Here is a 25,262-nt window from a genome sequence, read left to right as displayed (position 1 = left end):
TTGAGAGACAGACAGTGAGAGACAGAGCGTGAGCAGGGGAGGTGCAGAGAGAAAGGGAGACACAGAACAGAACCCGAAGCAGGCTCCAGGCTCTAAGATGTCAGCACAGAGCCCCGACGTGGGGCTCGAACTCGCAAACAGCGAGATGCTGACCTGGGCCGAACGAAGGCAGACACTTAACCGACTGGGCCCCCCCGGCGCCCCTCCCCAGCACTCCAGCCCTTGCTCTGTTGTGAGTCTGTCAGGCATGATGACATCTTTCATGAAGCTGAGTGACCAGAATCACTAAGTGTCCTCCGGGACGGGTTGTGCAGGGGTGACCCAGGGCAGCCACATCTTCCCTACCCCTCCCTCGGTCCTCTTGGAGCACATGGCCATTTTCTGCTTCCTCTGGTGCAGTTATAAATAGGTGGCCTTGTGCTCCCCTGCCACCCACCAGGGAGTTCCTCAAGGGCAAGGGCTGTGGGGTGAACACCTGTTCGTTTTTCCTCGCCAGCTACGCTCCCCCACCTTCCAAACCCAGCCCCTCAGATCCCCTCTGGCAACTGCCCCGTTCCTTCTCTTACTCCGTGTGGTGTGGGTGATGCTCACTCACTCCACCACCCAGCTTAAGGAGGTAGCCGAGGAGTGGCCAGTGAGACCATGGCATCTCATAGGCACAGGGGACGCCTGGCTCGGGGCTGGGGCTGGAGCCCTCGGCTGCACTTCGGCCGGAACTATCAGGAAGGAAGTGCTCTCTCCTTCTCGAGGCAGGATGTCAGCGTGGGGCCTCCAGTGGCTGCCTTGGTAAAGAAAGTACAGACCTGAGATGCCTCCAACATGAGCTGAGTGCCTGGATACAGCTGTGCCTGAAGCCAAAGTATTATCCTGGGCTTCTTTAATTTCATGAGCCAGTAAGTTTCCTTATTGTTTAAGGTCCATTTACCTTGGGTTTCTGTCCCTCAGACCTCAGGAGCATTAACTATAAAGCGTGTGCCCTCCTCAGCACAGGGTTCTCCTTCACGCTGGTGGCAGTGCTAGGCACCGAGAAGGTACTCGGCGAAATCCTACCGGCTGTGTTCTGGGCCGGCCTCTCCTAGGGACTTGCTCCAATGATCGCACAGCCCTTTCTCAGGTCACAGGCAACCGCATAAGCAGGCTGGGTTTGCATCTCCCTCTATGCACAGGATAAAGCCCAGACACTGGTTCTCCACCGGGTCATAGAACCGGACTCCCAAGTAAACTGCAGTTTATTTCTGCAAAACCCCTCGCGGTGAAACTGGCAACCCCGGCAGGTTTCTCTCCTGCTGAGCACTTATGACCACGTCTGACAGAACGCGAATCTGAAAGTACAGCCCGGCCCCACCACTTCCGGGGGGTGTTGCCTCAGGCTTTCTTTTCTGTAAAATGGGTGCGATGGCTGCACCCACACCTCATCGGGGAGGGTGAGGATAAAATGCAATGATGGGGGCGAGGTTCCTGGCGTGCAGGTGGCAGCCCAGAAAAGGTGCCTCAAGAGCAACGCCCGGTGATAGCTCAGGGGGACGCCCCCTCCTCGTGCCTCCCTTTGGACGTGTTTCCAGCTCTACTTTCTGAGTCCCTGTCGTCAAGCCAGCTCCCTGTCGGTGACCACACGTTCCCCCAGTTTTACGGCAACTCCACGTGGCCACGTTTCTTCATTGCCTTTGTGCCGCCACCTTGTCTCTGGATACTCTCCTCCATGCTGTCGGCTCGTACCTCTTTGATCGCAATCTGCCGGTTAATGAGAAGCAACGTGCTCCTGAGAAACCGCGACCCTGTCCCCCAGGGCGAGTCACACGTGTGTGACCCAACGATCACCGAAATGTTCAGTGGCACCATCCAGTCTGCCAGCAATGGAATACAAGCATCCTGCTCCATGGCATTAATGATGATAAAAACCCACGTTGGGCTAACGAGCGCAAGCCTCCCACTATTGTAGTTTGCGGTCGCCCCTGGGCTGGGCAGACGAGCAGAGAGCAGCCGGGCACAGGGGACGCTGCCTGACATTTCTGGCTGTGCCTCGGGCCTTGATCCGTTCAAGGGTTTGCCACTAAGGGTCGTACTGCCTCACTGGGGGGCAGCTGGCGACTTGGGTGGGTGCTGTTAGAGATACTGGGGAAGTATCTGTTAGATACTGTTAGAGATACTCGGTAGAAGTTAGTAAAGGGGCCGGCGGGCAGGAACGCTGAGCTATAGAACATGAAGGACTAAACCTGTGCATATAATATGCCACCAGGGCCCTGCCTGACGAGCACCGGGAGCCCCACCAGCCAGATGAGGGCGGGATGCACATGCAGGGTGACAACCCCCAGGCTCTCCTGCCTGCAAGACCCCAAGTTCATTCCCAGAACACAAACGCCCAGATCAGGGCCCCCACCTCCTCACTCACGCCTGATCTGTTTTAGGAGCCCGTAGCATTCTTGTAGTTGTTTTGTGGGGTTTTTTTTGTTTTGTTTTTGAGAAAGAGAGAGCGAGAGAGTACAAACAGAGCAGGGGCAGGGGAAAGAGAAAATCTTAACCAGGCTTCACGCTCAGTGCAGAGCCCGACACGGGGCTTGATCCCATGAGCCTGGGATCCCAAGCTGAGCCAGAAACAAGAGCCAGAAACGCTCAACCGACTGTGCTACCCAGACGACCCTGTTTTGTGTTTTAATCTGAGTGCATTACCAACATTTTAAAACTCAGGAGATTTCACAACACAGAGCCAGACTTCCAGCTTCTCCATCAACCTCGGAGGATACGGACCCCTGGACCCGTGTGCCCGCACACATCAGGTGGCCCTGAGCGGAGCAGGATGGGAGTGAGAATTCCAGGTGCCCACGGTCTCCACCGAGCTGGTTTTGCTCACTGCCATCACGCCCTCCTAGCATCTGAATTTGCGAATCCGGCCTAACGCGAGGCCCGGGGCCTGATGAACTTGCACAGGCCCTGCGAGGGCGCTGAAGACGGGACACCTCTTTCCAAACCGGACCAGACCGCTCTGCCCTCAGTCACTAAACACTGCCTCCACCGCTGTGGGTTTTTTTTTTTCAGGAGCTAGCCCTCCAGAGTCAAAATCAGTACGAACTTAACTTTCAACGACATACCGACCAACTTCAAACACAGACGGAAGGTGGCTCCACCTTTATCTCACGAGGCAGGATTACAGGCTCAGGTTTCAAGGGGCCCGGCAAAGCCTGTAGGATCACAGACTGGGCTCTTCAGGTGACTGAGGCCCAGGCCCTGCCGGGTTCCGGCTTCTCGAGACAAAGCCACCTCCTCCCAGAACAGGAGCGGGGAGGCGAGAGGTGGTAGTTACGGGGAGAGCGGTTGGCTACAGCTCAAAGATGCTATTACATCGGCGGATGGAGAACCGGGGGCTGGGACTTCAGCTCAAATCCCAAGCCCCTGAGTGGAGGGTGACTATATACCATTCCCACGTGCAACAGAGCCCAAGTGCTGTTAAGCAATCTAAATAGGGTTTTTATGGGGCTGCCGCTGAGCAGCTTTATCTTACCGGTTCCTCTGCTGAAGCAATATTAAATACTCATCATGCTTCTCATCAAAGTCTGGTACCATGTCCTTAGTATAACCCTGAAAGGAAGAAACAGAGCAGTGTGATATCGGAATGCAGGGAATTATTTACTGAGGCAGGAGAGGCCGAGAGGCAGAGGCGAGCTTGACGAGGGCCCAGCTCTCTGGGCGCGTCGCTCTGGTGACCCAGAGCCCCAGAGACCGCCTGATGGCCCGGTGGGCCTTCCACGTCCACAGCTAACAGTCTACAGAAAGCAGGAGGCTGAGTCCCCAGCCTCAACACTGTCCTTCCCTCCCATGCCCTCTAAAATCGGACTAGGTTTGAGCTTTACCGTTTTCTCCACACTCATTATTTATTTATCTGAATGATCATAATCAGATGTACCCCAGATCCGTTGTTTCAGGAGGGATCTCATTTTTCTCTTGCCACGGCAAGAGAAACGCACGCTTATTAAAAAAAAAAAAAAAAAAAAAAAAACCCTTGGGGCGCCTGGGTGGCGCAGTCGGTTAAGCATCCGACTTCAGCCAGGTCACGATCTCGCAGTCCGTGAGTTCGAGCCCCGCGTCGGGCTCTGGGCTGATGGCTCAGAGCCTGGAGCCTGTTTCCGATTCTGTGGCTCCCTCTCTCTCTGCTCCTCCCCCGTTCATGCTCTGTCTCTCTCTGTCCCAAAAATAAATAAACGTTGAAAAAAAAATTTTTTTTTAATTTAATAAAAAAAAAAACAAAAAAACCCAGTCGCTACAAAAACATAGGACCCAGACAGTGAAGGCTCCTTGAGGAGCAGACACTTGTGGTTTTATGCCCCCGTTTCAGGCAACAGAACTCTGGGTTTCCTTCAGAGAACCCTTCGGCCCCTTTTTTCAGTTCACTGGCTTCCGGAGATGCCCTTGGAAGTTCCTTTGGTCTGCGGCTGAGCCAGGGCCCATGTCGGGTGCTCGAAAGTCAGCTCTGGGACGTTGCGGATACTCTTCGGGGAAAAGCTGTTTTCTTTCCACAGGGGTGCCAGGCTGCTGAGACACAGGCCTGGAACTGTCTGAGAACGAGGTCAATGGGGCAGACAGCAGGCGTGAGAGATGGAAAGGAGATCCCTAATGTCATAACCTGAGACCCTGGGTCCACTCATGTATGAACAAGTATCTGGACAATTCAGCTATTGCTTGAGAAGTTTCTGCTGAGTTTCTGTCATGTGCAGCCAAAAGAATGATGTCATATATACCACAATCGGACCATTAGAGATAACCTCTATTACAATTTTTTACAGCTTTATGGAAGGATAATTCAGGTAAAATAAACTACACATATTTAAAGTGACATATGTATATGCCAGTAAAACCCCCATTATAATTTGATACATATACCCTTAGATGTTTTTCTTTAGAACATATGTATATATACATGTTTATAAAATACACATGCAAACACAGACGTTCTTTTTTTTTTAATTTTCTTTTTTTTTTTACGTTTACTTTATTTTGAGAGAGAAACAGAGCATGAGCAGGGGAGGGACAGAGAGAGAGAGGGAAACACAGAATCCGAAGCAGGCTCCAGGCTCCGAGCTGTCAGCACAGAGCCCGACGTGGGGCTCGAACTCACAGACCACGAGATCCTGACCTGGGCCAAAGTCAGATGCCCAACCGACTGAGCCACCCAGGCGCCCCTACAGACATTCTTTCAAACAAAAATAGGATCATCCTGTAAACAATGCTTTGCCATTTTCTACGTTTCTTAAATAACTTTTTTTGCCAAGGGATGGATTAGAGAGGCAATATCAGCTTGGTTCTAGTCACAAGTTACATGGATTAAGTTTTAAATGGCAAGTAAGACATTTGTAATAGAAATGCAATTTGTGTGAAAATCCTAACTACGACCATGGGGAGAAGAGAAAATCCCCATCATTCTCTTCTTCTCAAAAGCTGGCTTCAACACCATTATTCTACCACAACCCTATCCACAGGTGACCCATAACCTCCTTAACCAAATATAATAGCTCTTCCCACATTCATCCTTCCTAGCTGCTCTGGGCCAGGGGGGACTGCTGACCATCCCCCTTCCATCGTCCCCAGATTCTCCTCCTTCAGCTTCTGCAGCTGTAAATGAGCCTCCCTCCCCTCCGATGCCTTGTCTGACTTCCTTCCCCCTTGGCCCCAGTTGGGGATGGTCACTGTTTCTGTCCGTGTCACCCTTCTGTGTCTCCCTCCTCCATTTTCTCTTTCCAGAGGAAAGAGGACATTTTCAGGGAACCCAAGGTCACTCCTGGTCCAGGGCTGACAGTCCGATCCCCCTTTCTTGTCCTTTTTCCTTTCTTTAAAAAAAAAAAAAAAGTTTATTTATTTTTGAGACACACAGAGAGAGCGAGCGAGAGACAGAGTGTGAGCACAAGCAGGGGAGGGGCAGTTAGAGAGAGAGGGGGACAAATAATCAGAAGCCGGCTCTGCACTGACAGCAGAGAGCCCGACACGGGGCTCAAACTCACGAACGGTGAGATCGTGACCTGAGCTGAAGTCGGACCTCTTCTCTGTCACCCCCACCACACCCCCCTCTCTCGAGGTCCACCCGGGGACAGGATGAAGTCCTCCTCATCTCCCATCTTCTTTCCTGTTCTGATGTCCCTGAAACCTCTTGAGTTTTACCCGGGTTTTCCTGCTTGCTCATCTGGCCAAACAATCAGGAAGTGGGGGCTAATAAGGAATTTAAATAAACAAACTAGCAATAGCTGACCCCATTCTCTTATTTCCCTGGCTTCCTGAGATGCCCAGACAGGGTCCTTTGTCCTCTCTGGGACCCAGCCCTGCCTCGTCCTGAAAGGGAGAAACACTCGTACACCCTCAGCCCTCAGAGAGCGGGTTGCAGGACAACGGGTCTGGGGAGGATTTCTCCCTCCCTTCCAGAATAACACAGGTCTGAGGCAGACAGTTCACGAGCATTTCCATACACATGATTCTCCTTTGATCTTCGAAGGAGCCCTGGAAGTGGTTATTATTACCCCATTTACGATACAAAGAAACCCATCTCATGCATCTTCCCGGAACACGCATCCTACTCCGCGGCAATTTACATAACCATTTTGAAATATCAAAATGACCACTGATGTACTATGGTGTGGAATGAACAGTCAATGACATTTTAAGATGAAATGCGAGATGACAAAGAGATCTCAGCGTGGGATGGGCTGCCCGGGGCCTTCACCTCAAACCCTCCGGGAATGCATTTATTCGCCTCTGCCGGGAGACAGAGGTCCTCACAAAGACTTGAACGGCCCAGACACGTGTCCAGCCAAACTTCTCACCAGCCCCATGCTTCTCAAATGCTAACTGATCTGCCTATCAATCACCTGGGGACTGCGGAGAAACTCTGACTCGAGGGTTCCGACTAGGTAGGACTGGGGAGGGCCCAAGGCTGCATTTCTAACCAGCCCCCAGGCAATGCTCTGGGGCCCACGTGGAGAAGCAAGGCCCAAGCCCAGACCACCTCTAATCGGAAGGTCTCTGAACTTGAGCCAGGAAGAACAGGAGCTTGGAGACCAGGCCCTGCGCGGGGTCCCCGCATTGCCATCAGTTTACTCCCCTGTTAAAATGGAAGTAATAACAATACCTGTGTGGTTGCCTTTTTGTTTCTTGCGTAGGGTTAAACATGGGTGGCAAACAGGAGCAGTGGAAAGGGCTTAGTCCAGTTCCAGCATTTAGAATGTTCTCAGGGAGGGGCTCCTGGGTGGCTCAGTCCATTAAGCAGCCGACTTTGGCTCAGGACGTGAGGTCACGGTTCATGAGTCTGAGCCCCACATTGGGCTCTCTGCTGTCGTCACAACAGAGCTGATTTCGGATCCTCCGGCCCCCTCTCTCTCTCTCTGCCCCTCCCTGGCTTGCGTGCACTCTCTCTCTCTCTCTCTCTCTCTCTCTCTCTCAAAAATAAACACTGGGACACCTGGGTGGCTCAGTCGGTTGAGCAGCCAACTCCTGATTTCGGCTCAGGTCATGATCTCACAGTTCGTGGGATCAAGCCCCCCCCACCCCCGTCCCTGCAGAGCCTGTCTCGCATTCTCTCCCCTCTCTCTGCCCCTCCCCCACTCGCACTCTGTCTCTCAAAATAAATAAACTTTGAAAAAACAAACAAACAAGAGAACTTTCTCTGTGACTATTAGTTACGTTTACATTCGTAGAGCTCCATTATCTAAGGAGCACTATCTCGGGCTACTCCCCATCCATGCTCATTCCTACCCTGCGACCTTTTTCATTCTACTCCCTTATGCAGAAATCCACCCCTGTCCTCTCCAGAGCCCAGCTCCTCGCCCCCGCTCCCTGCAGCTCATTCTGAAACCCTGCAATTAGCGTTAAATTACATACAATACAGTGAGAAACAGTACATAATTAAGTGCTAAGTTGTTAGCATGTAACTATGTATGTTGCTCACTAATTATCTGGGGATTTGGAGACTTTGGGGGGTGAGCCCTGAACTCTGCTACCTACCTTTGGGGAGCCTCAGTTGCCGCGTCTGTAAAAGGGGGATAATACTGTCTACCTCCCAGGGCTGCTCTGAGGATCAACTAGGAGACAAGCAGGAGTGTTTCAGGCTCCTTCTTATTGATTCCACAGCCGGACGATCAAGTCTGGGGCACAGTCGCAGCCTCCCAGCATGCAGCTCTAGGACGATCGCCGCTAAGGCTGACCGAGCGCCACCACGGCTCACCCTCACTGCAGCCCTGGTCAGACACCAGATGCTGACTCCCCCCCACCCCGCGCCGCGCACTTCGCTTTGCCGAGGCTTTATTCGTCCGGCTCTAAAATGGAGGCATTTGCATCCAAGGCGCCTCGCGGAGGTGTGAGGACCTTGTAAAGTGCCAAGTTTATCATCGCTGTTTTTCAGCAAACATTTATAAGTGCTCACTGCGTGGCTGTTACATATGCAATGAGGGTTTGACAAAAGCTTGGACCCACTGTGTGTGCTCGCCTATCAGCTGCACCCGATGGCCAGTCAGGGACCCGCACTGTGTGGTCCTACTGTGCACCGCGTCCGGGGAACACGCACTAGCCAGGGGCCCCTAACAGCGGGGATGTGCAGGGGGTTCTAGGAACATGTATTCAGTTGAGTGCACAAGGGTATTCTGGGAAGAAAGCCCATAATTTTCATCAGATTACCAAAGGCATCTGAGCCCCCAAAAGGGAGACAAACGATCGTAACAAAATGTATAAAATGGGATGCCAAGGTTTTGAAGGAGGGACCTGAGAAGGCTCCCAAGGGCATGGCCAGGCCCCAGGCTCCACAGAGAAACAGTAGGAAGCCCCAAACCTGACCACTTCTCTCCACCTCCCAGCCACCACCCTGGTTCAGCTCGCCCTCCCTGGCCTCCCGCTCCTGCCCTCACCCCTGCAGTCTGCTCTCCCTGCCACAGCCAAGGGGTGCTGCTGAAAGCTGAGTCCAATCATGCCACTCCTCTACTCCAGACTCTGCATGGGTCTCTGAGGCCACCAGGCCTCCGCTCATGTGTCTGACCCACCTCCTACTGCTCTACCCCTCCTCCCCATTCCAATACCCTTGACACTCAGCACGCTCCCTCCTCAGGGCCTTCGACTCACCAGTGCCCTGGCCCCCTCCCCAGGCGTGGGGTACTCTTCTCCCAGGTAAGTACCCAGGCTGCGCACGCCCTTCAAGGCTTGCCTCACATCTTACCTCCTCCTGTCTCCCTGGCCACCCTGTTTATAATTGTGAGCTGTGCTTCACACCCCCACTCCCAAGCCCCACTAACACACTATTTTATCTTGTTTATTACACCTTTTAGGTATTGATTCCATGAAGGCGGACTGGGTCTGTTTCGATCGCTTGTGTATTCCAAGCCACCAGGACAGTGCTTGGCACACACTTCGCCCTCACTAAATACTCGTTGAGGGGCGCCTGAGTGGCTCAGTCGGTTAAGCATCCAACTTTGGCTTGGGTCATGATCTCGCGGTCTGTAAGTTTGAGCCCTGCATCAGTCTCTGTGCCGACAGCTTGGAGCCGGGAGCCTGCTTTGGGTTCTCTGTCTCCCTCTCTCTCTGACCCTCCCCCGCTCGTGCTCTGTCTCTGTCTCTCTCAAAAATAAATAAACATTATGGAGCGCCTGGGTGGCTCAGTCGGTTGGGTGTCCAACTTCGGCTTAGGCCGTGATCTCCTGGTCCGTGAGTTCGAGCCCCGCGTCGGGCTCTGTGCCAACAGCTCGGAGCCTGGAGCCTGCTTCGGATTCTGCGTTTCCCTCTCTCTCTGACCCTCCCCTGCTCATGCTCTGTCTCTATCTCTCTCTCAAAATAAATAAACATTAAATAAATAAATAAATAAATAAATACTGGTTGAATGAGTGAATAAATAAGGAGACACATGAGCTGGGATTTTAAAGTTGAAACATTTCCTGGGTCACAAGGAAAGGGAAAGGCATTCCAAGCAACAGCAGCGGCACTGGGCAAAGGTCTGAAAAATCTTGACGTGTTCGCGGACTGGCCAGAAGTTGGGTCTGACAAGAGGTAGGTGCCCAGGATGTGCGAGTTAACTACGGCTAAGGGTCTGAGGAGTTTGGACGTGACACGGAAGCAAAGTGTCACTGCCACTACTATGAGCCTCATCGTCTTTATCCCTGATGCTGGCCCTGGAGACAGTGCAGAATCTTATCGGTGGCCATACTATTTATTCTCTTTGGGGGGAGAAAATGGAATTGGAAAGAAATGCCAAGAATCAGTTATGTTTAAAGGTGCTCGGCCGCGTCTGTATTTCAGGGATCACAGATTCCTCTGCGGCCGGGATATTGGAATTCTTTCTGAACAGGGGTGATTTAGCAAGCGCCAGTACCCGCTGCATTAACAAGCAGCTGAGAGTGGTGGAGTTGGTTTCCAGGGCTCCCGAATGTTGGGGACCTAGCCTTGCTGGTGTCAGGTCCCAGCAGAGAACAATCACTTTGGAGGGTTTCATAATGAGGCTGTGAAAACACTGTGTCTGGGGGCACGGCAGGGTTCCTAGAGCACTTTCACACACCTGAGTTCCTCCACCTCCCCCACCCTGCCTCCTCTCCACCCCCCCCAAGGCTCCTGTCGCACCCCGGGGACAATTTAGGAAGCAAGCCTATGCTCCAGGTTACTGGGGCCTCGCTCTGCGGGCAGCCTTAGCTGCCATTTATTATGCTCTCTGCGGGTGCTTATTGTGGGTGTCTGCAATAATGCTATGGTCAGTAATGCTATGCCCATTTTACAGAGGAGGAAACTGAGGCTCTGAATGCTGGGGCAAATTGCCTAATGGCCACAAAGTGTCTAAGTGGAGCTAATGCACATCTGTTGTCTGTGTCAGCTCAGCATCTATTCATTTCCTTCTGGTTACAACACCTTGATCTTCCTCTGGGAAACCACCTCTCCTCCACTCCCCATCCACGCGGTGTGGGTGGAAACAGCACCCCCTTGGTGGACATGTGACCTAGGCCGGGCCAATCAGGGTATGCCATCTCCCTGGCCATGTGATCGGCTCAGGGCTAGGCGTGCGTCCCAAGCCAGGCCAACAGACTCAACTAAGGGATTGGCTGAATCGGCTGGAAAAGTCCCTGGGCCTCTTGCCCTGGAATTATTAGCTGATAGGAGCACAGAGCTACCAGGGAAGGAGTCATTGTTGTCAACTGATTAGGTTCACCCTTGTGAACATCCTTATATGTTCCATGGAGAGATCTGTCCAAGGGTGACAGCAACACGGGCAGCCGAATTGAGGACAGAAAGAGACCACATAGAAACTAGATCCTCTTAACCGTGTTTAATCCCCCGTATCCAGCCATGCCTGAAGCCAGCCCTACATTGGACTTTTTAGTCACATTTCTTTCTTAACTGGAGCCAGTTTGAAGTGGAGGGGTGGGGAGGCGAGAGAGAGAGAGAGAGAGCTAGAGAGAGAGAGAGAGAGAGAGAGAGAAAGATTTACCCCTGAGGGAATTCTGGGTGGCACAATGGTAGAGCCAATACTCAGGGCTGTCTAAATCCCAGGTCTCACCTAGGGCTCAGAGAAGTGTTTAGTTAGAGGATTCAAATGATACCTTAAGGAATGTGCCCGATGATGACCCACAGTAAGAGATGATCCAAATGTATCTCAGAGTACAAAACTCCTATTCTCCCTTCAAAACCCAGCCCAGTACCAACTCCTCCGTTCTCCTAGTGATTCTGTTCTTCATGTCCCTATGTTGTATAGTAGTGAGTCCTTAATGCATATTACTTGAATGGAAAAGTATAGGTCTGAGCTTCCTTTGTACTGTTCTTGCTAACATAACAGGTGACCTCCTATCCTCAAAACAGGAACCCAAAATGCTCTGCATTCAGGAGGCTACAAAAGAAGCCTAAAGCAACGGCTGATACTGCCCCCTAGGGGTGGAACGAAATACGGCAAGGCACCGCAACAAAGATTTGAGTTTCTCATGCCCCAGGGAGACCGGGTAACAAAATCACAAGCTACACACACACCAGATGGATAATCAAAGGAAGAGTTTGGGTTATTTCTCAAACACCTTGGACTTACATTTATCACGTCACTAACCTGCTATGTACCATTCCTGATTGGTACCAATCATACGGTACCGATACGCACCCGGAGATTTTATCCTTGGTTCCAGGGTTTGTAGAACGTTAGGGCAGATCCAGAATCCAGGATTTCCTCCAGGACTCCAGGACACAATAAGTCGTATCTTTGTAAAAATGCTTTCCTTACATGCCTATCTAAATAAATATCCCCGTACGTATCTGCTAGAAAATAATGAACATGTCTTTTTAATTCTCCGAGAAGTGTTCTCGTCAGACTGCAACGTGTATCATAAACTGTCTTTCAGGCCGGCAAATCCAGGTTTTCTCTTTTTAATCTTGAGTGAGTTTACTTTAAAAAGGACACTTTATATTAATGCCATAAACGGAAAATCAGTATCACTTGCCATAAATAGAAGGCAGACATAAATACGGACCTACTAAAATAGCATATGGTTTACGAGCCACCTACAGAGCCGTGGAAGCATACAAGCCACACGCTGGGAATCTCCCCACAGCCCTGCAAGGTGGACGGCACTGACCTCATTTTACAAATTCATTTGCTCGCTCAATATTTATCGAACGCCTATTCTGGAGACACACAGTGAGCACATCAAAGTCTCTGCTGTTACATTCTAATGAGAGGAGACAAGCAATAAAAAAAAAAAGAAAGAAAGAAATAGGTAGTGTGTCGGATGGTGCTAAGTGCTGTGGAGAGTGAAAGGCAGAGAAGGGCAGGCGAATGGGGGAGGGGGTCGGGGGGGGGGGGGGGGGGGAAGGTGCTATTTTAGCCAGGGGGCCAGAGATAGGCCTCTGGCAAGGCAACCTTCAAGAGAAGGCTGAAGGGAGTGAAAGAGAAAGTGTGGGGATCTGGACAAAGGGGTTTTCCAGGTGTCAGGAACAGCAAGTGCAAAGGCCCTGAGGTGGGAGCGTGATGGCATGTTTGAGGGCACCTAGGTTTTAAGGGAGCCAGGATGGGCTGAGGCTGCTCCCACCCTCCTTCCTCGGGAGAGCTCTGGAGGGGGCTGAGGCTGGCGGTACCTCTGGACGCATCAAGGGAAGAAAAGAGGCCCGCCTGCTTTCGCACTCCTGGGCTTGTGCTAAACTGACTCGGGCAGCTGTTAGCCGTGAGAGCCTCCCAGTCAGGAAGGACAGGCCCCTTGGCCTGCTGGGAGGAGACAGGCAGCCTAGCCGGGATCTTCTCTTCTCCAATCTCTGCTGCCACCACTCGATTTGCTTCGGAGAACTTTTCCTTCTAAGGGAACGAACCTCCCACAGGGTCCATCCATCCCCGGGTTGGGTTGCGAGAAAGGACGCTCACCGCTCAGGCAGAAGCAGCCCCCAACCCCCTGAAGAGGGGGGAGCACTCAGGGGCCCCTTCCTATTTATTCAACAAATATTCCTTGAGCTTCTCCCACGGGTTGAACACTGCGCGCCAGAGACAGACAAAGACGAACGGGGTCTGGCTGCACCACCCTCCCTGACCTCATTCCCACCTCCCTTGCCCCCCACCTCCGCCTAATAGTCCTTCTGGCAGTTTCTCAGAAGCCAAGCTCCTGCTAGAAGTTTTCTTCCTTGCTTGTGGGCCTGTGTGGCCCTTCCTGGGGCCTCTCCTGCCTGCCCAGGCCTTCCCGGCTGCCTCAAAGTGGCAGTTTTTCTCCTCCCGGGAGGGTAGGGCCCGTGCCCACACTCACCGTTGTACCTCTCAGCCCCAGAGCAGCGCCTGGCACCCACGAGGAGCTCACAGAGTGGTGTGGGAAGGAAGGAACAGAAAGAAAAGAAGGAAAGGGAAGCAGGAAGACAAGATCCCTGTCCAAGAACTTAGCGGGGCGGCCACTGAAAGACAACTGCTTGAATGCCGTGGGGTAAGTGCCACAAAGGGGAGGCACAGATGCCAGGGGCCGGTGGGTAGAGCGAGGAATGCCTGGCATCACTCGGGGCTGGGCAGTCTCTACAGAGGAGAGGATACAGCACTGAATGGTAGGTGGATGGGGGAGGGCAGGAGAGGGCCGGGAAGGGCATCCAGGCAGGAAACAGGGAGCTTATCTTGGGGTTGGGATGGAGAACGCTCAGAGCACCTTGGTTTGATCCCAGGGGGTCTGACATTCCAGGTCTGCTTTAGGCTGGTGAAGGGCAAAGCCCACAGTGCCCGTGACAGGTGCTGGCAGGGGGTGGGGAGGGGGGGGGGGGAAGTGGGCAGGGCAACCTCATGCTCAAGCCTGGGGCAGCACAGTGGGCTGGGAGGCCCAAATTCCATGTCCCCTCACATGCTACAGTTAAAAGTTCTGGAATATAGGGGCACTTGGGTGGTTCAGTCGGTGAAGCATCCGACTCCGGCTGAGGTCACGATCTCGCGGTCCGTGAGTTTGAGCCCCGCGTCGGGCTCTGTGCTGACAGCTCGGAGCCTGGAGCCTGCCTCCGATTCTGTGTCTCCCTCTCTCTCTGCCCCTCCCTGACACATCCCTCTCCGCCTCAAAAAATAAACATTAAACATTTTTTTTTTTAAGTTCTGGAATATAAAGGAAGCAGTTCGTGTTAGCTCCCTCCCCCCATCCCCTCCCCGACCACGCGGGAGCGTGATCAGTTTCTTCCTTCTCTCTCTCCCCATGTCCCCCCTCCTTCCGTTCCTCAGGTTTGCATCTTTCAGGCTTACTGAGCACCTCCCAGCCCCGGCCAGGACAAGTCCCCTTGCCTTACAGACCTGACAGTGTAGCGAGGGGGGCCGATCCTCAACAAATGAGCCCACCACCAAATGTACGCTGTCTACCATTTCAGTCACCTTGAGCTTTACAGGGGACACGGGACTACGGCAGGGAGGTCAGCTGAGGCCTCAAGGGGGAGGCAACACAGAACCCAAATATGAGGGACAAACACGTTAATTTGGGGAGGGGGGAGATGGGAGTGTGCTCCAAGCAAAGTGGACACACACGTGATGGCCATGTGACAAGAAGGCACAAAGAGCAGGAGGGACAAGGAAGCTCTGAGGGGCTGGACCCAGGGGAAGGGGAGCAGAGGATGACACAGGGCCGAGGGGCCGGACCACCAAAGCCACGGGGCCCACAGCAAGGAGTTTTGCCCTCGGCCCCGGACCACTGGGGAGCCACATCGGGTTACTGGGGCAGAGGGGGCGACATCGGAATGAGAGGTTGGAGGTGGCCGAGAGCAGGTGCCGGGAGCAGGTAGGAGGCTGCGGTGGGGGTTCAGACAAGAGGTGTCAGCAGCATGGAGGACGTAAGGGGAAGATGTTTGCAAGGGGAAGATGTTTTCAAGGGGAAGATGTTTGCAAGGGGAAGATGTTTGCAAGGGGAAAGGTACGGGACTTGGCGATGGGCTGGAAAAAGGGTGGCGGGGAGGGGAAGGTATCGAAGGCTCTGCAGTTTCCGGCCTGTGTGATGGGAAGGGCGGCGCCGTCATTCTTGGGGAGGTGAAAGCTGGCGGGGAGAAGGGCTGCCTTTGGCTTGGGGCAGCTGTGTGGAGACGCTGAGGACCCAAGAGGAGCCATTCGTGGGCTGGCAGTTGGGTATAAGGGTTTGGGGCTCAAGGCTTCATGGCACAGCGAAGATGCCCCTTCGTCCCTGCTCCACACCCCACCCCCATCCCGGGAAGGGTTACGCCCTCCCTCAGCGGTGTCCCTGACGCCTCCTCATGGACTGCTCTCTGTCGCGGCCCTTATCCAAGCCGCTGTGGACGCAGCCCAGATGACTCATTCACATCCAGGTGCGGGGACCGGTGATGGCTAGCAGCTCACGGCTGGTCCCTTCCCAGGAAAAAAGCCAGGTTATGCTGGGCTGATGCCAAGGGTCCACAGACCCAGGCTCCTCGCTTGAACTGGGGACTCTCTGAAGCACCACCCATCCCCAGAGCTCCCTGTGGGATTACCTAGGCCTGCATCACCATTCGACCCCTCCCTCTGCTCAGCCCCACGTCCCTTGTTGCCCACAGGTGCTGTTCCAGAGAACTCTCCCCAGCCAGCCTCCTGCCACACATCTTCCCTCCCAGAGTCCGCTCTCCGGGGGACCAAGACAGCGCATCTCTCCTCCCGGGGCTGAGGGTTGTTACATCAGAGGACGTGGATAAATGCATTTTGGATGATATGGACAATCATGACTCAGCCAGGACTCCTGCCCACACGGTCCCGAATGAAAGTCAGACAGACCCGAGTCCCCAAAAGCATGATGGATTCCTCGCACCACAGGACCCAATTTTTAATTCTCAAGTATGGTGGCCATGGGGGTGTGCGACATAGGCCCCTCAGTCCTGGGTCTTCGTTCCGCGGCTGAGCGGCCAAGAGGGATGGTCGGGACTCGGCTGTGGAGCCGGATGCCTGGGGAGGAATCCCATCCTGCTTGTGCGAGTGGGAAATGGTATTCGTGGCTGAGTTTCCTCGGCCGTCAAACTGGGATGATGGGCTAGTGGCATAGTTCATACCAGCCAAAAAGTGGAAGCAAGCCGGCTTGTCCTTCAAGGGATGAATGGAGAGACAGCAGGTGCGGGATAGCCCTACCACCTCACGTGCTCAGGTCCCCGAAAGGATCCGAGGTACTGAAACGTACCCCAGCATGGACGGACCCCAAAAACATTATGCTTCGTGAAAGGAGCCAGACGTGTATATGAAACGTCCAGAAGAGGCCAACCCATAGAGACCGAAAGTAGGTCAATAGTCACCAGGGCCTGGGGGAAGCAGGCAGAGGGAGTCACCGCTAACAGGTACAGGGTTTCTATCTGGGGTGACAGACGTGCTTTGGAATTCGGTAGTGGTGAGGCCCTCACAGCACTATGAATAGGCTCACCACCACCGAAGTATACACTTCAAAATGGTAAATTCTGTGGCATGGGAATTCGATCTGGATAAAAAAAAAAAAAAAAACACCAGAAATGGGCACGGCGATTAAAAGCAGCCACCTTACGAACATAAACTGTTCAGGATTCGGCCTGGCTTATAACACGTGCTCGATAACATTAGCAGTTGAGACGACGTTCATGAGACGTCTTCAGAAGTTTCTAGCTCTGACGGCACAACATCTGAACTCACGGTGGACCCCGGCCCCAGCTCCCCGAGCTAACCCCGAAGGCGTCCTATACCCCAGTCAACACCCACCTGAAATCCACGCAAAGGAAAGATGACGTAACTCTTTTAAGGACGCAACTTTCCCTTTCCCGCGTGGGCTGTGGCGGAGCTAAACTCTTTCTGGGGAGAGCAGCTGGGTGTAGGATCTGGTCTGCCTCCAGAGAGGGGCTGCTATCGCACCCTCAGAACAGGCGCCGGGCTGGTGACAATCACAAACCCTTGGACGCATTGTCGCGGGGCGGGGGGCGGGGGGGGCGGGGGGGGAGGGCAGGCAAGGAACGCCGGCAGGCCGGTGGCGGAGTAAGAGGCCCGCTGATAGAGGAGTTGGTCTGCTCTAATAAAAATAGCGTTTTTATAATGTCTCGGCCGGTGTGTTTGTCAAAAGGGGATGGCTTCAAGCTGGTGAGGAAGTCTAGGAATAGAAACTGGCTGGCAGGGAAGAAGCCAGGCTTGCAGGCTGCAGGAGAGAGGGGAATTCATCTGTGCAGGAGGAAAGGAAGGGGCGGGGAGTGTCTGTTGCAGCCCCTAAAGGAACCCGTGTCCCCATCCCCAAGGCGGGTTCTAAGAGTGGAACAGCAGCCCACGGATTCCACGGTCTCTCGGCTTCCTCCCCGCTCCCGACAACCCACGGCCCGCCACACACATCTCTGTGGCTCCCTTCATTAAAACCCGCGGAGGCTGGCAAGTCAGATGGAGGCCTATGGGGGGGCAGTATGACCGAAACAAGACCGGACAGAATCCCACATGGCCTCCATCTACTCAGACCCAGCCATGTCACTCCTAGGAAGCCTCCGGAAAGACACAGGTGTCCGAGGAGGAATGTACAAAACGCTAGAGCCCTCCCACTGGAAAACTGGCTGAATAACCCACAGTCTGGCCATAGCATGCTGTAACAACAACAACAACAACAAAAGACCTAGGTCTATTTGTAACACCCAGAATGGAACTCTCCCAGACACAGTTCAGGAAGGATGGGCAGGTTACGAGATACAAAAGCACATCGCTGAAGAACCCATTCATGATGGCACCATTTCCTTAAAATACATACACTCCCAAAATACGACACATAGTTTTTACAGATATCCTTGGGTATACAGAGGCACAAAGAAAGGTCTGGAAGGATGCACGCATGCCAAGCTCCTGACAGCAGTGACAGTCGAGGGGGAGGCCGGGAGTAGGGAGGGGTGGGAATTGGCAAAAGGGATGTGAGCCTTATCTAGAAGGCTGAAAATAATTTTCTTAAGGAACTTGTTTTCAAGCATTATTTGTGTCACTAATGACCTCCACCCACCCTACTTCCCTTCTCAAAAAAGAAAAAAAAAGCAAAAACAAATCAATGGTTCCATATTCCAGACGGAGGAAGCTTGACATGGCTTTCCCCTTGAATTCCAGATTCTCATATCCAGCTGCCTGCTCAAGGTCTTAACAGGTTTTAAGCTGAATCCCTGGTCTTCCCCCTAAAAGCTGCTGCCACTCCTTCCCATTTCAGGAATTAACCAATCTTTTTTTTTTTTTTTTAATTTTTTTTAATATTTATTTTTGACAGAGAGAGAGAGACAGAGAGAGAGTAGAGAGAGACAGGGCAGGAGCAGGGGAGGGGCAGAGAGAGAGGGAGACACAGAATCCAAAGCAGGTTCCGGGCTCTGAGCTGTCAGCACAGAGTCCGACGTGGGGCTCAAACCCACGAGCTGTGAGATCATGACCTGAGCCGAAGTCGGACGCTCCACCGACGGAGTCACCCAGGCGCCCCAGGAATTAACCAATCTTTTCCTTCCGGTTGCTCAAAACAGAAACTTAAAAGCCCTTCTTGATTCTTCTCTTTCTCTCCCACCCATAGCCGATCCAGCAACAAATCCACGTGGCTCTCCCTTCAGAGGGCTCAGGATCTAGCCCCTTCACCGCTGCCCCCAATCCCAGCCACCATCACCACCACGTCCTGCTGAGGTCAGGTCTGTTTGGTTCTGGCCCTATTCTGCTCAAAATGCTCTTCCTCATTCAGACAAAAGCCCAGGTCCTTATAAAAGGCCACAAAGCCCTACACAGTCTGGGCTTTACCCCTCTGTCCGTGCCTCCCACCTCCCTCCTCCCAGCCACGCAGCCTCCTCCCTTGGGAATTTTGTCCTAGCTCTCGTCCCCTCACTGCCTTCAGGATCTGCCCCCTTCTCAGAAAGGCCTTCCTGAGGACTCCCGCCCAGCACTCCCCACCCTCTTTCCCGGCTTTCTTTTTTTCTCTGACACCCTTCCTATTTGACTTACTCATTTGCTTAGTGTCTGCCTCCAGCCACCAGGGCTTAAGCTCCACAGGGGTGTGGACTTGTGTCTGCTTCTTCACTGCACAATCGACCGGACCCAGGACAGTGCCTGGGACACAGCAGGTACTTGACAAATATTTGCTAAGGCGATGTAGGAGTGAGCAAACAAAGGTTTCTCCATTGGCCCCAGTCACCCCCTTGGCTCCCAGTACATATTCCTGGCTTCGAGCACAATTAACTACTGGCTGGTCCCTCAGACTCCTGCATACGCTTGCGTGTTTGCACCATTTCTCACCTGACTGTTACCCCAACCCTCCTCTCCATTCATTATTCCAGGTTCAATGTCACTTCCTCCTTGAAACCCTGGCCAACCCACTTCCCCCATGCTATCCCATTGGCTCAGTTACAGGCTTTCTCCGCTGGACTCCTGTAGTTTCTCGTTGCTCCAGAGTTCATCAACTGCTACCATTTATAGAATCAATGACTCTGTGCTGGCCACATGCAGTTTACAAGTATTATCTCATTGAATCATTTTAACAGCCGATAAAGTAGGTTTTGGTACAATCTCCATTTTACAGCTATGGAAACTGAGGCACAGAGAGTCACCAGCCCAAAAGTGACCCACCTGGAATCTGAACATAGCTCTACTGAACTCCAAAGTCCGTGTTTATACTCTTCAGCATGAGGTCCCCACCGTGGCTGCTGAGTGAGTCACTGAAGAAACAGGCAAACGAACCAATCAAGGGTCTCAGAGCCCTGAGCTGGGGCTGGACCACGGTGATGGCACAAGGTGGCTCTTGACGCTGGCCGGCCCTTACCGACACCACCACAGAAGCTGTCCCGGGACAATGTGGCCCAGGGCGAGGAGCACGTTACATTGACATGAGCATGTGCATCAGACAAAACCAGGATCCAGTCCCGGTCCCTCTACTTACTAGCCATGTGACTTTGGATCTCTCTTTCATTTGTAAAACGTGCAGGGGGACTCTGGACGTTACCCTGCCCCGTGATCACAGGTGACAGCACTGAGACTCCCACGGGCCACGTCCAGACGGTACGACCCCACCGCGAACTGCAGGCGTCTGGACCGGGAGCGGGTGCCTGACCCAAGTAGGGCCGATAATCCTGGAGAATTGGGACTGACAGGTTCAGGGAAGGTCTGACAGCTCTCTTGAAGGCAGGAAAGTGAACGTGGGTGTTGCTTTGTGGGACCGCTTTCTGCCAGGCGGTCTGAGTACGAGAGAAAGCTGCTTTGTACCAAATGACAAGAATCACAGATGCCCACAGACGTAAAGATAACAGTCATCGAGAGAGGATTTTCTGGGACCCTAGAAGGTCGCAGGCACTGGTTCACCATTCTCGACACCCAGGCACATCCCTGCCCTTGGCTTCTGTGAGTTCAGCGCCCACGCTGGAGAGTCTCGTAATGAAGTAACACGGTGCTCCGCTAAAGCTAGATTGAGTTTTGTTGTTGTCATTGTTGTTGTTTTTTAACTGAGTCCTAAGTAATACAAATACTCACCTGGCAGACTTGTTATAAGAAATGAAAGTAATATATGAAAAGCACTTACCTCAGTGCCTGGCTTGTGGCACATAAGACCCCATACGTGGTTGCTAATATGATTATTAAAATCAAGCCACAAGGACATACGATTACAGGAACTGGACAAATGAATCAACTTGCACAGTCCTCTAAATTACTCTTCCCCTGAAGGGTGGCATGCCATGGCGTTCTGTCCTTGGTCCTATCCCAAGCTGTAATTTTATCAATGGCTGGGTCTGGCTGTTGAAGGCTGTTTATTAAGTCTGCAGATGACATTCAGCTGGGAGGCACACGGAATCAACTGGATGACGGAATCTGGGTTCAGATCAATTTCTACAGCCTAGAGATGGATCGAGAACAGCTTGATAGAATGTATCATGGCCAAGGTAAAGGTCCTACACAAGGAGAGGCACTGGGGGAGAAGCCTGGCTTGAGAAAAGTTCACGAGACAAAGACAGACTTTTAGCTAATGTGCTCAGTATGAGCTAACAGTGTGGTGTGACTGCCAAAAACAACCCCCTACCCCCACAGCACACACAATCCATGTGTTACAAATTTCGTCAGAATAAGAGGAAGGGAACCAACGTGTTTTAGCACCTACTGTGTGCCAGGCCCCGCGTGAAACTCCTGATGCACTATTTCCGTGGGTAATCTCACCAACCTAAGAGGTGGGTATTATGATCATTACTCCCGTTCGACAGGCAGGGAAGCTGAGGTTTAGAGAAGCGAATGGACTTGAACAATGGAGTAGAGGGCAGGGTTGGCATCTGAACCCAGTTCTTATCAGGAAGTGCACTCCATCCCTACATTCTACATGGATCAGCCCATAGTTGGAACCAACTGTTTGGTTCCAACACAGTGTATTTTTAGAGAAAGATGAACCTGCTCAGATGAGGGTGGCCAGGAAGGTGAAACCTGTAACAAGAGGTCACCTTGGGATCGAATCGAGTTGGCAAGACCAAGAGCAAGCACACATGTCAGCCTCTCCTGCCCAAGCCCACAGAAATGACACCACGTGAAATCCGTAAGAGCCTGGGAAGATAAGGAGGGGTGCCCCTGGCAGATGAAAAAGGTCAAGATACCCCTGAGAAATGGATGGCAGACGGAACTGGATTAACGCAGAAGACACACGGGCCACATCAGAAGAACTGTTGCAAGAGGTGAAGGCAATCTTGGGCTCCTTCAAACCAAGAGGCAACACATTCTCCAGGGAGAGAAGAGGGCCCGAGGTCAACGTTCAAAGACACGGACTATGCACTTTTTTATTTTTCTCTATTTTAGACAGCAAGCAGAGGAGAGGGGCAGAGGGAGAAAGAGAGAGAATCTTACTCAGGCTCCGCGCTCAGTGCAGAGCCCAACAGGGGCTTGATCTCATGACCCTGGGATCATGATCCGTGCCGAAATCAAGAGTCGGACGCTCAACTGGCTGAGCCACCCAGGAGCCCTGGAGTGCAAATTCTCGTGGGGTCACTAAGAGGTGGCTCTTTGCTCCATTTAGCTTGCGGGATCCATGACGGTGAGTCTCTGGAACAGAAAAGCAGGGCATATCCAGCAGGAAAAGGAAGATCCCATGCCCACAAGACAACAAACTATTGGCACCACCCTTCTTGCAGCAAGCCCCGCCCCTTTGACGCAATCACTGGCTGCCTAGAAAGAAATGCATCCACAGAGAAGAAAACGAGCTCACAGAACACAGAAGAGCACACATTCACAAATCACCGGACATTCCAGGAAAACTCACGCCATCAGAGAGGGGGGCCAACTCAACTAACAGGAGGACCAACAACCAAAGAAATAGAGACGACGATGCAGAGACATTTAAGATGCATTTAATATTCTCAGAGGGATAACGAGGGACATTGTCTCCATCAGATAAGTACAACCTCATACGGAGAAGAATTAATTAGGAATCACGAGTGAAAGATGTAATCATCAAAATAAAAAGATCAAAAGACAGTGAACAGCGGACGAGATAACAGATACAGAGAACATTCCTGAGCTGGAAGATCGGGGAGAGGCATTTACCCAAAACACAGGAGTAAGGACGAAGAATACTGACAAAAATTAAAAGGTTGCGAACAGCCACTATTGGCAAGGTTGGAGGCATTCTCCAATATTTTTGGTAGGAGTGTAAATTAGGTTTTTCTTATGAGGCTATTTCTAGATTTCCTGCCACTTGAGCCAAAGAAATCCCTGTTGTTAAGGCAAGGGTCAGCCAATTCCAACCTATAGGCCAAATCTGGCCTGCCACCTATCTTTGTAAATAAAGTTTTATTGGAACACAGTCACACCCATTCGTTTACATACTGAATATGGCTGTCTCCATGCTAGAATGACAGAGCTGAGTAGTTGTGACAGAGACAGTGTGGCCCTCGAAGCCTAAAATATATATTACCTGGCCTTTTACAGAAAAAGCTTGCTGACCCCCAATTTAGGCAATAGTTAGGTTTTCTGTTACATGCAGCTGAATACACTCCCAACTGCAACAATGAGTCGAATTGTACAAATAGAATGAAGTCCAAAAAGTCCAAAAAGATGAACATTCCACTGATAACTGGTTATTTCTAGGGAGAAGAGTGAGATTGGGGTAAATTTCAAGGGGAATTTTCATTCAGTGCCTGAACTTGGAATTTTTACAAAGACACTCAAATTACTTGGCAATAAATACAGGAGGACAGGACCTCCCCCACCCCCAGCCGGACCCGCACACCTAAACGTGCTGCTATGGTTCCAAGGATGCCCTACTCCCTAATTCTCTTTTAACAACCCCACGAGGTGGTAGCCCAACTTTCAGTTCCATTCTGCAGGTGAGAAAACTGAGGCACGGAAAAACATAACAGAAGCATATAATTGCCAAAGGCCACACAGCTAGAACCGGGAGGCAAGCCCTAGCAGTCTGAGCTGGACCTCTGCCCCCTGAGGGGTCCCCGACCACCCCCTCTGCCATTCATGAGCCAACCACCGTCCAGGGGGTCAACCAAGCATGAGCAGCCCTGAGAATATTTTTTGAAAGAGTGTAGGTTTCTGTGTCCAAAAAAAGAAAAAGGAAAGAAATGGAGAACTTCGATGAACTTCCTTATATTTATTTCAGTTTTGTTTTGAATCATCCAGTGGGGGCAGGGAGGGGCACACACTCCCTTCACTGGCCTCTGATTGGAAGCCAGCTGTCGTTAACTGCACTTGGGGGCACAGGGAGTGAGTATCAATGTCAGCTTGGTCGGTGAGGAAACTGAGGTTTTCATGACCTGGCAGTTACCGCCCCTGCTTTCCCGTTCACCCGCCCAGTCCCGTGGTCCCAGGAGGACGGACAGGGGTCCTCGAGGGTCACTCTGAACCGGCAGTAGGGGCCGTGGGGAGAAGCGGGAAAGTAGCCTGTATGAGAGCCACTTGGTGACCCAAGTGGGGCTGGGCTTCGTGCGTTCATCTCTCTCAACCTCACTGAGTCCTCAGATGAGGGAGGAGGGGGTGAAGATGCCCATTTTACAGGTAAAGAAACCGACCCTTGCTCTCGGGTCCTCACTTCCAAGATGACCAAGAAAAGAAAGAACAGTGGCCGTGCCCAAAAGGGCCACAGCCACGTGCAGCCTATTTGCTGTGCCAAATGTGCCCCATCGGTGTCCTAGCACAAGGCCACCAAGAAGCCCGGGGGGCTCTGTCCGTTAAGGGTCCAACTCTTGATTTCAGCTCAGGTCACGATCTCACAGTTTGTGAGTTCAAGCCCCGCGTTGGGCTCTGCGCTGACAGAGTGGAGCCTGCTTGGGGTTGTCTCTTTCCCTCTCTCCCTGCTCATGCACGTGCTCTCTCACTCTCTCTCAAAATAAATAAACTTCAAAAAAAAAAAAAAGAAGAAGAAGAAGTCTGGGATTTGAAACATGGCAGAGGCCACACTTGTCAGGGACGTTTCCAAAGTGAGTGTCTTGGGTGCCTGTGTGCTTCCCAGGCTGCACGTGAAACCCCATTCATGCCTGAGCTGCGCCGTTTCTGGCAAGGCGGTCCGGAACCGCTCTGGCACGGCCCAGGAGGACCGAACACCCCCACCCCAACTTGGACCTGCGGGTGCTGCCCCATGACCTTCACCAAAGCCCGGCTAAGGAGCTAGGTCCTAGAGGACTAAAGAAAAACTGCCCTAGGGGCGCCTGGGTGGCGCAGTCGGTTAAGCGTCCGACTTCAGCCAGGTCACGATCTCGCGGTCCGGGAGTTCGAGCCCCGCGTCGGGCTCTGGGCTGACGGCTCGGAGCCTGGAGCCTGTTTCCGGTTCTGTGTCTCCCTCTCTCTCTGCCCCTCCCCCGTTCATGCTCTGTCTCTCTCTGTTCCAAAAAAAAAAAATTAAAAAAAAAAATAAACCAGGGAGTTTGGGACACCTGGGTGGCTCAATCGGTTGAGC

The 25,262-nt window shown here is 52.4% G+C and overlaps 1 protein-coding gene across 1 annotated transcript in view; it reads right to left on the bottom strand.

Moving 5' to 3' along the window:
- Nucleotides 1-25,262, bottom strand: part of KATNIP (katanin interacting protein) — a 200,623-nt gene that overhangs the window by 142,237 nt on the left and 33,124 nt on the right. Inside the window, exon 3 of the mRNA XM_040463627.1 lies at nucleotides 3,497-3,573. Coding sequence (XP_040319561.1) covers nucleotides 3,497-3,573 — 77 coding nt within the window. The remainder of the gene's footprint in view (nucleotides 1-3,496; nucleotides 3,574-25,262) is intronic.

Source organism: Herpailurus yagouaroundi, unplaced genomic scaffold (assembly GCF_014898765.1).
Source record: "Herpailurus yagouaroundi ecotype Mexico unplaced genomic scaffold, PumYag 410, whole genome shotgun sequence".
Classification (NCBI taxonomy): domain Eukaryota; kingdom Metazoa; phylum Chordata; class Mammalia; order Carnivora; family Felidae; genus Herpailurus; species Herpailurus yagouaroundi.
The sequence above is the reverse complement of the archived record's forward strand: the minus strand, read 5'-3'. Positions and strand labels throughout refer to the sequence as shown.